The 12,491-nt window shown below is 40.6% G+C and overlaps 2 protein-coding genes and 1 pseudogene across 6 annotated transcripts in view; 2 read left to right on the top strand and 1 right to left on the bottom strand.

Moving 5' to 3' along the window:
* The window catches only part of LOC145442512 (enhancer of mRNA-decapping protein 4-like), a 31,679-nt gene extending 31,022 nt beyond the window's left edge, over nucleotides 1-657 (top strand). For all 5 annotated transcript variants that reach the window (XM_080320446.1, XM_080320448.1, XM_080320447.1 and 2 more), the window contains one exon: nucleotides 213-657. In XM_080320446.1, coding sequence (XP_080176572.1) covers nucleotides 213-420 — 208 coding nt within the window. In that variant the 3' untranslated portion in view covers nucleotides 421-657. The remainder of the gene's footprint in view (nucleotides 1-212) is intronic.
* A 792-nt stretch (nucleotides 658-1,449) lies between these two features.
* On the bottom strand, nucleotides 1,450-4,371 carry LOC145442514 (uncharacterized). The gene has a single exon (XM_080320453.1). It carries the CDS (start codon nucleotides 4,202-4,204, stop codon nucleotides 1,658-1,660), a length of 2,547 nt encoding a protein of 848 aa, XP_080176579.1. The 5' UTR covers nucleotides 4,205-4,371; the 3' UTR covers nucleotides 1,450-1,657.
* Nucleotides 4,372-7,030: 2,659 nt separating this feature from the next.
* Nucleotides 7,031-10,267, top strand: LOC145442521 (retinol dehydrogenase 12 pseudogene; annotated as a pseudogene).
* The last annotated feature ends 2,224 nt before the right edge of the window (nucleotides 10,268-12,491 follow it).

Here is a 12,491-nt window from a genome sequence, read left to right on the forward strand (position 1 = left end):
TTAGACTACTTCTACTTGACAGTTTTCAGTTTCGTAGGCAAATATAAGTGTAGAATACCTACTTACTTACTTGTGAACCACCACTCCTAGTTCTACTTGAGTAGAAAATCCGGCGTTACTTCTACTTCTACTTGAATAGCGACGGTGACTACTTTGACCACCTCTGCCGTTTTCCTTATCGGCCGACTGCACTAACTTTGATCATATCACAGATTTTTAGAAGAAGCCGTCATGAGCGTCGACCGCAACCATCAAGTCACTAAGGAGCACTTGCCCACCGTCATGGATTCGTTGTCCAAAAGCCTGGACTCTCATGTCGCGGCTTTAAACGCGCAGCCCGTAGATTCTGCGAATGCGCCCGTGATTAAACAAATGAAAATGCTGTCGATGGCAGCTAAGTCGATGAGGCAGCAGAAGTGATAATCCATATTCTTGTTTCTTTCCGCCGGGCTCGTCAATCTGCGTATAGTTTTAGACCACAGTCAAACTTGTAACGCTTTCTACGATCAGGTCCGTTCTATATCGTCTTACTAACAATGTTTCTTTTATCGCGTGTAAGCAACCTAGGATTGCCTTTTCGTTATTATTTTTGGCGCAGCGTGTCTTGTATCTTTCAGTACTCGCTCAATTTGAAATACATTTCTAGCCAGTTTGTAAGCAGTCTTTTCCATAGCAGGTATCGATTAGCAAGACATGTCAGAATTATTTCAAGTGGAGCTATACGATGAGGGTCTGAAAAGTACTACATAATTACTTTCTATCTACTTCCATAAATGCAGCATAACTAACCAGAAAGATTAATGGCGTTACTGATAGGTCAACTTTCGAAAAGATACGAGCTGTTTAGTTACTGTGGTAGAGAGGCACCCAGTTCTCATTGTAATTTCACTGGTCCTATAACTACTGAGGCATAAAAAGTTTTACCGAAATACCTGTTGAGTTGGAGTGAAAGTAGTCTCAAAACTTTAGTGCAAGTATGCATAATGCATATACACTCGAGTACTTTGTTACCCACCACCTCTAGAAGCCAGTACCATTTTTCCTCCAGTGTAGTAGAACTGCCCCTGCAAAGTGTTCCACAAGCGATGATTCGGAAGAGATGTTCTTATTTATCCATCAATCAAATTTTCAGACGTGGCTGAAATTTTACACAGCCACAGATGTGGTTTTCAGGGGTCATTAATTTTGCATCTCAACGTTATATCAACCACTTCGTACCAGATCCTATCATACCACCACTTATATATACTCTTCTCAAAATCTGTAATATTTGAGCACCAACATAGCCAGGGGGCTAAAGGCAACTTTACATTCTACGAATTTTCCACATTTATAACATCTTATGCGATCACCATGTCACAAGGAATATGTGATGTCATGCCATTTTTGGATTAATTTTTTCCCACACACTTCTTATTTTCATCGTGTTGTAAACGGATTCGCACGGCATTTGAACTATCAAATTTATTAAGAACGAAAGAGACACTCACAATAATTCCAAGTATCGATCGCATTAACCACAAATTGGACCCCCAGACACTGAAAAATCATGATTGTCAAAGAACAGAGAATAAAACATGAAAGCAGTAGAAAAATAAAATGAAGACTTCCAGAACTGAGTAAAAATAAACCGAAGCACCACCGACCCTTTGCGCGATCACATGCAATATAACATCACTTGCAAAGGCCCATCCGTCACTTCACAAGTGTCCAAAACCTTCATCATCAAGTTCGGAGACTCTGGCTTTTTTACCATGTCTTCGATGCTCTTGTACAGTTCGCTACAGCCTTGAGACAGCGTGCACTGCACCGATTGCTTGGGCAGATGCATAAAAGCCGGGCACATCCGGTTCAAATTTGTCTTGCCCACCTCAATGTCCACGCCAAGGTCTATGAGGTGCACCCTCAAGGTGTTGAAATTCTCGGCAGAAACAATCATACCTCGGCAGTAACACTTGAATTTGGCGGCATAAACAATGAACAGCTCGCCTACAGCACATTGCAGTAAATTATCCATTCTTCGCGACCCAGACTTGCAATACCTGTCCATGTCGTCGGACAGTTCGCGCATACCCTGTGACAATCTCTGCTCCAATAGATCTCTTTGTGACGTGATTTTTGTGCCTGACTCTATCATTTTAATTACGTGAACTTGGAAATTACGTGCTTCATCGATCTTAGTAACACGTACAACATATACGTTGCCAGCACTAAAACTCAACTTGGCTATCGACGACCCAGAAAACGTCTGCACTTGTGTCTTGAACTCGCCGTTATCCGTTTTGTCTAAATGGACGTACGGGCATTGATCTCCTCGCCAACAGTGGCCTATCCTGTGATAGCGACAAACGTTGACCTTTTCCGGGTCATATCCTTCGATCATAGTGCAAACATTCTCGTTGTTGACACCGTAATTATTACTGGCCGATTGAAAATCTTCCGCGAGCGGGTTCCACTTGGTTAAATCGTCCAAATTCAGTTTTACGGTTTCTACATTGGAGTGCTGCGGGACATCTTCATCACTTTGTGACCTTACAGACTTTGGATTGTCCAATACTGCTTTTTGTGATACTTTCGCGTGCTGTGAGGTATCGGCACGATTGTCAGCATCTGCCTCAACCTCCAAAGGAACTGCGACAGGCTTTCGTTGATCTTTAACCTTTGTAGTGGTCGATTTAACTTGCGATTTACAAACCGTATTTCGATCAGATTGAGAAACACTTGCGCCCAAGCATTCATCATGCACGTCGTATTCCGCGAATCCAGCCTCCACCATAAAATCAGAAACGCAAATGGAAGCCTTCTTGGCTTCGGTCGGATCCATGAACAACTGAACAGAAATCGCTTCCGATTTCTTAAAAATCGGAACAACGGTCACATTACTGCCAAACATGATCTCGTCAAACCACTTGGCAGAATCTGCATCCCAATGCTTCCTACCTCCCACTGGTCTCACACCACCGAGAGTACATCTGATGCTCAGTGCGGGTATCCCGGCAAAAGATTCCGGCATCTTGAAAGCCTTTGACCATAAAATGTCATCAGCGTTTCCATAGTCGATATACTCGACAATCGCCGAATCCGGTGTGACAAGCTGCAATACTTTGCACCGGTACCAATTATTATCTGTATACTGCGCTACGCACAGGTCTCCCGGCTTTGGTGCGTTTTGAAAGCGGAGTTTATCGCCGACCTGTTTTGTGCACCTAAAAGAAGCGTTTAAATCAAACTGCACCACCTCCAAAGTTTCCAAATCGGATGTGCGCTGCACGTAAAACTTTGATGGCGTCTCAACTTCGCTTACGATGCCGATAAATTCACGCAGATCATCACATGAACTGGGAGTGCCTACGTAAACTGAGGAAGAGTCAGTGTCTGCAACACTTTTTACCCTCTCCCCCAAGCAAAGTGATTTGTCACTTGCGTAGCCACTGTTACATTCATTTACAGCAATTGATTTCTGCACGCGATCCACATTGGTCGCAGACACAGATGGTTCAGAAGCAGACGACTCAACAACAGCGGTATTTGTACCGGTATTCGTACTGCTTAACTTATCCACGTGGTCTCTAGACGGACTGGTAGCAGACATACTTTCAGAAACAGACGACTCGTACTCCATTAGTGCTTCGATGTTTATATTTCGTTGATGTAGCTTGGTTCCACTCTCAACCTCGCTATTCAACTCCTGTGTCGTGGTGCGATCATCATCATTGAATTGACTCGGACAAGATTTTGACGTACCCAAATTTGGTTGGGATTCATTGTCAATCTGTGGATTTTCCACATGGGCCACAGCATTGTCAGGACTGTAAGTTTCAAGCTGTATATAATTCACGCTTAACGGAAGCTGGCTTTGATTATTGTGTGGACGAAAAGGCTCAGGGAGATTAGGAAATTGATTGCAAAGGGCGCGGAGATTATCCGGGTTCGTGAACATGGAGTTCAGCACCATCGTCATGCTCAGGATCTTGTAGTTACACTGCAGGAGCTGATCTGCGGCAGAAGCTTTTTCCTCGACATTGCTAGCGGGATTGGATAGAAGTTGGGAAGCGGTGTCCAAAGGCCGGGAGACGATGCCGTCTAGAATCTGCTGAAACGCAGTGTGGACTCTGGTGATGCAGGCTTCAGTTTCATGGACTCTCATCTGAAGCCACGTTGACATGAGGGATGAATTCATGTCGAATGCTGAAGCGTTATCCATCACCGAAATAGTGTACCGCAGTTATACCGATTGAACTTTGTGTAGTCCTGAAACCGATCCCTTGGCACAAAGAAAATTGTATTTCTCGTTCCCTAGCCTATAGGCTCTACGTGAGATTTATGTTCCAGGTCTGAAACCTACCTGTAAAGTAATAATTCCTGATAATTTGAGTAATCAGTTCAATGCATCGATCATTTCATATTTCCAACACATAAGATTGTGATGATTGAAAAGAAAGGAGTCGAAACAACTCAGAGTAGGTTTTCGATCAAACACCCGCCTTGGCCTAGTACATATTAAAATATGCTGTGAAAATAAAAGGCATGTACACAGAATTGAAAGTAACAGAAGATAACATAAAAATGGACGAGTAATGAAAATTGAGTGGAATGTGTGGTATGGCAAAATGGGTACCGGCACGTCAGATCATGGCCCGGTAATCTCAAGCACAGACTATGAGTATATAGGGTTCATTGTGTATGTACGTGATATTTACATGCTTTAGGGCAAGGTGGGTGTCTTATTAGAAGACTACTCCATGTCGTTTTGGCTTCTTCCCAACTTTTCATTGTATAGCAATCTTGTGGTTTTGATCTAATGAAACTATTAACAAACTGATAACAAAGGGTACTGTAGGCCTATTGCTCTCTCACACACACACACACACACGTAGGTAAATGTATAGCCCCAGTCTACATTCTAGATAAAATATAAAACCTCACAATTTGCTATGCTGCAATAAACAGTGCCCATAGGAATTCATAAGATATAATTCAAGCCTGCATTCAATGCATGATGAGTTATATAAACTATGTCCATACAATTCAAATGATAAAAGGGGTTTGGTAAAGAACACTTGGCTAGGCTTACCATACGTCCTCTTTTAAGAGGATTTGTCCTCTTTTTTGACTTTTTTGAAAGTATCCTCGGAGGACGCCCTTTTGTCCTCTTTTTTGAAAATTTAGGTCAGATTTATAGCAAATTGCGAGTGATATACCGAAAATTAGCACAGAAGTGACGGTCCGGCGGATATCTCGGTGTGAAAAACGGTGAATTTAGCTCTGAGCGAAAAGATGACCTTTTTTTTAGTCATCCACCTGGCAATGTGGAGGGAAAAACGGTATTTTGAGCTCTGAGCGGAAGTGATGACCTTTTTTTTTTTTTTTAGTCAACCGATCACAAAGTGGGAAAAATTCACCGGTTTTTGAGAATTCTACTCCGGTTTTGCATCCTGCAAATTTCTGAAAAAGTGTCCTCTTTTTACATTTTCAAAATATGGTAAGCCTACACTTGGCAAGTTAGGCTACTAGACTTACTACTATTGTAGCATACCACAAAGCAAGCCCTATGCTACAATCATATAGATTTTGTTGACACCAGATTGTATACTTGATGACTAAAAATTGACTGAAAATTTCGCTTGGAATCACGAGTCAATACACGTTTCCGACACAAAAGAGTTTCAAGTCACGTACAACAGTTGCAGTCAAGTCATGAGTTTAATAGTAGTCACTTCACGCACATCCAGTCAATTTCAAGAACGAATCTTCCTCAGACTTGAATTGATTTCAAAGACTATTCCGAGTCCATTCGACGCCTTCCTATCCCTTTATTGTAACGCAGTCTTGTTGTGTTTTGAAATGATGAAATTATCAATAAAGGGACACTGATACTGCCAAAGCGGTACGCTTAGGCTTATCGTTGTCGGTTACCGGTACTAAGTAATTGAAATACCAAAGATTTCCTCGATCTTGTGATCGCATAACCGTCGACCAAGATATTATAAAATTAATGTTCTATGGTTCCATCATCCTCATTATTTTCACTTAATCTGCAATGAGCCGGGAAATGCAGCATAGCTCGATCTCGAGTAAAGTACCGAATAACAGCGTCGCGGCTCCGGCTACCACACCGTCACCAACAATCCAAACTCACATGTTTCTACGCATGACTAGCGTCAACCCGGTTAATTTCGATCGGTTGTTCGCGGAACACTTGTAAATGAATGCTTATTGCTCAGTTAGTCCATAGCCTTTATAGGGCTATGCTTAAAGGCTATCCTTAATCCGCCAACACTCACTACGAAATGGAAACAGCTATACATCGACATCAAAAAACAAATGATTTAAAAACAGTGTAGATTGGGTGAAGAGCATTGTGTTTGTGCTGGTACCGCCAGTAAATTTGGCAGTGACAATTCACAAATTATGGGCAAAAATTAATGAAAGTAATAATGTTAATAAGAAACCACTTTCCTCTATCGCTTAATTGCTCCGAGGCTTTGTCTGATAGAATTTTGAATCTGGCCATGGAAAACCGTGGATAACTGAGCAATCTCTATATTCAGTCATGCATGAAATATGAAGGTTTGCAACAGAGATGAGCATGGATTAGGATTAGGTTTTGAAAAAACAGGATTTGTGAAATTTTGTCGGATTTGGATTGGATTTGGATTAGACATTTTTTTCAGAACGGATTAGGATTTGGATTGGATTTACCTATTTTCCGGGAGATTAAAATGTCGTGTGGCGAATGGCGACAAACTTTATTCAGATCAGTTATTAATGTACTTATGGTTACTAAGTTATCTTGAATCAAGTGAATCGTTGGTTGTGAATGCAAATTTTCGATTCCCTCCATTGCATAAATTAGTATTTTTTCTGAATTTCCAGTTGGAATCGGATTAGGATTGGACATGGACTTGAATATGAAAAAGTTATGGATTAGGATTTGGATTTGGATTTTAAGGTTCGGATTTGGATTGGATTAGGACATAGAAATTTCAAATCCGCTCATCTCTGGTTTGCAATACTACCGCGTTTTTGCAGCCACTGTTTACATTTTGCAATACCGTTGCTGGCCGGCCGCGCGTATTCGCTGTTCGTGTTGCATTTCCTCTGCATTCATATTTCGCGATATGGAGACAAAGATGTGCGGGTTCTCCAGATTAACATGGCTTGTTATCGTCGCCGTTGGTGTATCGTTTTTCATTGAATTTGTGAAGAAAGGGAAGCTATGTACCAGTGAAACTGATTTGGGTGGTAAAACAGTAATTGTGACTGGTGGAAATATTGGAATCGGCTATGAGACTGCGCTGGCGCTGGCTAAAAGAAACGCTAAAGTTATTATCGCGTGCAGAAACTTGCAGAAGGCGAAAAAGGCTGTTGAAGTACTGAAGATGTCAAGTGGAAAAAACTCGGTAAGTTATCTCATTGTTGACTTTGCCGAAATGGAAGATATTAGGCGTGCGGCTGAAGAATTCATGAGTAAAGAAAAATACTTGGACATACTTATCAACAATGCGGCTGTCGTAACTGGAGGAAAAACAAGAGATGGGCTGGATGCGATGTTCGGAATTAACCACATTGGATACTTCATGTTCACCAATTTGCTGATGCCGATAATGCGTAAGACCGCTAAAAAAAGACCAGTCAGGATAATCAATGTGTCATCAGAAGCATATTTGGCAGGGACAATCGATTTTAGACATTTAAATCCTGATATTACCATCAATGCCTCAATAAGCGCACTTCTCGGACAGTACGCCAACACCAAACTTATGAATATATACTTCACAAGCGAATTGGACGCCCGGTTGAAGGATGAGTTCAAAAGTCAGGAGCAAGGTATCACTACCTATTCACTTCACCCTGGGACTGTCAACAGTAATTTAGGGAGAGATCTGACGGAGGAGAGGGGATTTGTTTCTCAAATGATAAGGCAAACCTTTTTGATTCTGATTGCCAGTCCTACTGTGTATGGAGCACAGACGTCTCTGTGTTGCGCTACTGAAAGGGGAATTGAGATACACAGCGGTCGATTTTTTTCCGATTTGGAGCCAGTTCATCTGTCAAAACGTGCCTTGCATCCCAAAATAGGAAAAAAACTTTGGAGCGTATCTGAAAAATTAACTGGGATACGCTGGCGTATGTAATCACTTGTGTTTAATTCATAATATCGGGTTATTGGCTGTTGTCTTGAACCATATCTGCAACTTTGTTAAGCAGATTTTTATGGCGTGATATGTGGCATGTATATCTGTGTTGCACGTCAGAAGTATTGTTACTTTTGAACAACTTTCTCTGAAATAGTAATTAATTTGCTGACAAATTGCTAGCAAACAATTTTCCGTGAGTCTTTAGGCGCTGCAAATAATCCAAATTTAGTAATCAGACCACTTTTATAATGCATTGTGACAAATATGCACTATTTCGTAAATATGTTTCAATCTGGATGCAATCCAAAACATGTTTCAAGAGCAAAGTAAAGGGCTTAGGTATTCATATCGTGTCTTTCCTGCCATGTTCCTTTTCTTTTCTTTTTTGTGTTGATATTGATAGAATGGCACTTTCAAACAATATTGTGGAATGTTACAATTACTTTTCTTTCAATGTGAAGTCGACTGCCAATCGCAATCATAAAGCTATATATGCCAATCTTGCCATTACAAAAATATTATATGGGTGTCAATAGTCCTTTTTTCGTAAACATTAAATCTTGATATGCCGTAGAGGTTTCTGATTTGATTATAATTTGCTTTTTGATTGTACAAAGTCATTTTAATGGCCCATTTATCCTGCCTATGGTTATGTACATAATTGTATGACTGTACTCGCATAGTGTGCATCATTTTTTGTTGAAATTATTTTGGAGATTCTGTTCCTTGCTGAAGAAATTAGTTTTTATTTTGGTGTGCAGATGTATTCGGAGGATTGCTAAAGTATATTCCATTACTGTGTTCAGCTTTTACTTCTGTCTTGATGTATCAAAATCGCTTGCAATTGGTCAAAATATCGTCTCACTTCATTCATGTTGGTCTTATACATTTTCTTAAAACTATAGTTGTGTCTTTTCATCAAAAATTTAATCATGTAAAACCTTCTCTCATATCTAAACCCCTTGTATGTCAAGTGCCTACGTTGAAATTGCACATCAATTATATGCAAACCCGGATGATCAAAATTTTTCATATTTTTGTTATTTCAGTATTACAAAGTATGAGACTCGCTCTTTCCAAAAATATAATTATTTTGCGTCATTTCAAGCTATAGATAGGGTAAAATTCCATTTAAAATCTCTCCTGGTCCGTAACGGATTTTCACTGGTGTGACAAAAATAAATGATTGATTGTATCATTTTAGTAAAAATTCGAGACCCGCACCCCCCCCATATTTTTTTACCAGCTCAAAATTATCACTAAACACCCTGTCCTCATAATTTAGATAGTTACAAAAGAGACCTATCTGTAATCATTGAAGCATGAATATCATAACATTTTCAGGCCGCCAAGGCAGTTGTAAGCACTCACAAGAAGTGCCATTAGATATCCTGTGGGTCTGTTGGTGATTTTTGAATTATTTTCTTTTTCAAGATATTATTGTGGGAATATTTGTAATTGATGGTGATTTTACAATGGGCGCAACAAAGAGATCAACAAAGCAAGCATTTGGCAAGAGAAAGAGAAAATATTATGGAAAAAAACAAGTTTCTGAGAAACCGAAAGAGCCATTCGAGAAAAGATTGGACCTTTTATCTGCTTCGAAGTCTGACGGTGGTGGATCGAACTCAGAGGAAACCTTTTTCCGAGCAAGTCATGCATTTTTTGATGCAGTTATTCAATGTATTGTGACTTGCCCTGACTGTGGTTCAACAGGCAAGGGCTATTGGCGAAATATCCAGCAGAAAGGCTATGCTACAGAGGTTAGCATCGGAGTGTCGTGTTGCAAGAAAGAAATTTTTCGTCAGTTCTCCTCATCAAAAAAAGATGATGTTGAACATGAAGACAAAACGCATTGTCATTCACCTTCATAGGAGTGAGATGCGTTTTCATGTGTGAGTTGCACGCATTTCATCTCGCACAGATCCACGATGAAACTGTCGATGTTCTTGCCAGAATTGCGCCTAAGTGAAATTGCTGTCGTGAAATGGAAATATTGACGAACTGGCGTACTAAGAGTAATGCTTTGGTGGAGAGCACATTACCGAGCCAAACTGATCGTTAATTGCCTTGATGACGTGGTAGCTTTCTCGTTTCGGAAATAAACGTTTGTCCGTTTGGCGAAATTGTACCTTTACTCAAGACAGGTTAAGCGACAGTATTAGGCTTACCATACGTCCCCACAAAGTGGGAAAAATTAACCAATTTTGGGAATTTTACTCCGGTTTTGCAAGTTGCAAATTTCTGAAAAAGTGTCCTCTTTTTTGATTTCCAAAATATGGTAAGCCTAGACAGTATCCCGTATGATATGACCATAGATAGCTAACCTACTATAATATGACAGTCGGAAAATATATATGCAGTTTCCATAGTTGAACTGCGATGAATATGATTCTAAGATATTCGTTTTCGACGAAATTCTTGTATAAGCCTAACCCCGACGATCGCATCTCTCGGAATTGTAAGAGACTTGTATTGTTTCGAATTTCCTCCAGCATCCCAGTCTATTGTCGTTTAAAGCCGGTAATTACGTCGTCCCATGGCATATCGTATTGAATGTAAACTGTAGGCCTACCCTACAGCCTTACATAGCTAGCGTTGCAATATGTAATAAACATTTTGAAACATGCGTCGGTGAGCGGTAGGCCTACCTAATTAAAGGACACGGAATCTAGCGTGGCCTGCAGTAGCCAGAACGTATTGTGCTGTGCGCTGCGACTTTTTCATCTGATTTTCACCGCACGAGTCAACTTAAATGTTAACAGGATTGTGTTATGATTTGAGTCGGAATCGAAAATGACTCCCAACTCGGCGTATGCAAAATCTGAAGTGGCTCTAATTTCGCCTTGTACCGATCGAAGCCTCTTGGTGTTCACAAATTTCTACCAGGCCGAATTAACTGATAATTTTATGAATCAACTTGCGGCAATGCTGGTATTACAGAGGCTCAGTGGACCTGGAATAAAGAATGTTGCAAGTAGCCTATACTCAACAGATAGAGTCATTCCCCGTTGCGAACAATTTCCCAGCAGTGTTGAGTTGAGGTATAGATCTATAGTTGAGGGCTTTTTTGGAGATATGCAATGCGTACGCGTAGGCAATAATATGCAGAGTGTTCAGACGTGTTCACTGTTCAGTAACGATCTAACGAAGTATAGCCTACTTCTACTATTTTGAAGTACTCAAGTAGTTCTGTTTTTGTTTCGGGGCTGACTCAACTTCATGCACACTGGCATCATTTTGGTTTGAAATCCGTACAAGTACAATTGCCGATTATACGGCCATTTGTTTAAAATCAGGAATGGTTGAATCTTCTTGTTGCAGTCATTGCCGCTACCCCGAAACCGTCGAACACTTTTTAATCTGTTGTCCAAAATATGCTTTTCACCTGAAATTTCTTAGAGATAAATGTGCTCCATTGAAAGTGGATTTTTGTGTTGCCAATTTACTCATCCTTGATCCTCGAATAACTCCTTATGTCGTTGAATTTGTGTTATCGTGCAACCCCAATTTGTAAATTCAGGTTGTGATGCTATTCTGATATTTGATTTGTGTGTAACCGCCTTATACCATCATGTTCATGTGAGAGACCTCCTGTTGTGATCTGCGTTAATCTATTTTATTCAGTTATTTTGCCATTATTTGTGTACAATGTTATTGAACGTGGCGCATAAGGCTGTCAGGCGATAAGCGCCTTTCTTTTTGTTTAATAAACAACAACAATAACAACACTGGAAGAAAGAAAGAATAACATAAAAGTAGGCGACAAAAACGCACGTGTCGGTCTGGGGTCTCGCCCAGGGCCCCCCCCCCCAACCGTAGGGCCACCACTGGGTCACACAAAGTTTCAGACACGAGCATAAATATGGTGTCGAATCAATAGGTGCGATTTACCATTGTAAAACATCAAATGCTGTTGCATTAAGATCAAACGTGGTAGGGTATCATTGCTCCGCGCCAGCCTCTTAAATCTGTCAATTTCCGCAGCTAACTCCAAGTTAAAAATACTGATCTTAATAGAAAGCTATTCTTGCCGCCCTGATTCCGGAAACACAATTTAAAAAGTTGCTCAGGATAAATGAATCACCCCGAAATAGCCGTCCAAGTCTGAAAATCGGCATTGCTCCAAATAAAATCGCTCGATGCAATTTCTACCATCATGGTCATCGTGTTACACGGCGCCGATTGTTCCGAACAATCGGCCTTGGCGGATTTTTCGGAGTGGTTCCATTGCCATGCTCACATTTTAATTTGTGTTTTCGGAATCAGTGCGACACTAGCTTTCGATAGAGACCAGCTATAGGGCTACCAATTATATGCTGCTGTTAGCCGGCTGTGTACACTATATAC

The sequence above is a fragment of the Botryllus schlosseri genome, chromosome 7 (genome assembly GCF_051294905.1).
Source record: "Botryllus schlosseri isolate E-star chromosome 7, Bs_hap1, whole genome shotgun sequence".
Lineage (NCBI taxonomy): Eukaryota > Metazoa > Chordata > Ascidiacea > Stolidobranchia > Styelidae > Botryllus > Botryllus schlosseri.

What these genes read in the sequence shown, in the direction of transcription:
- LOC145442514 (XM_080320453.1), bottom strand. Translation starts at nt 4,204, where the DNA reads ATGGATAACGCTTCAGCATTCGACATGAATTCATCCCTCATGTCAACG.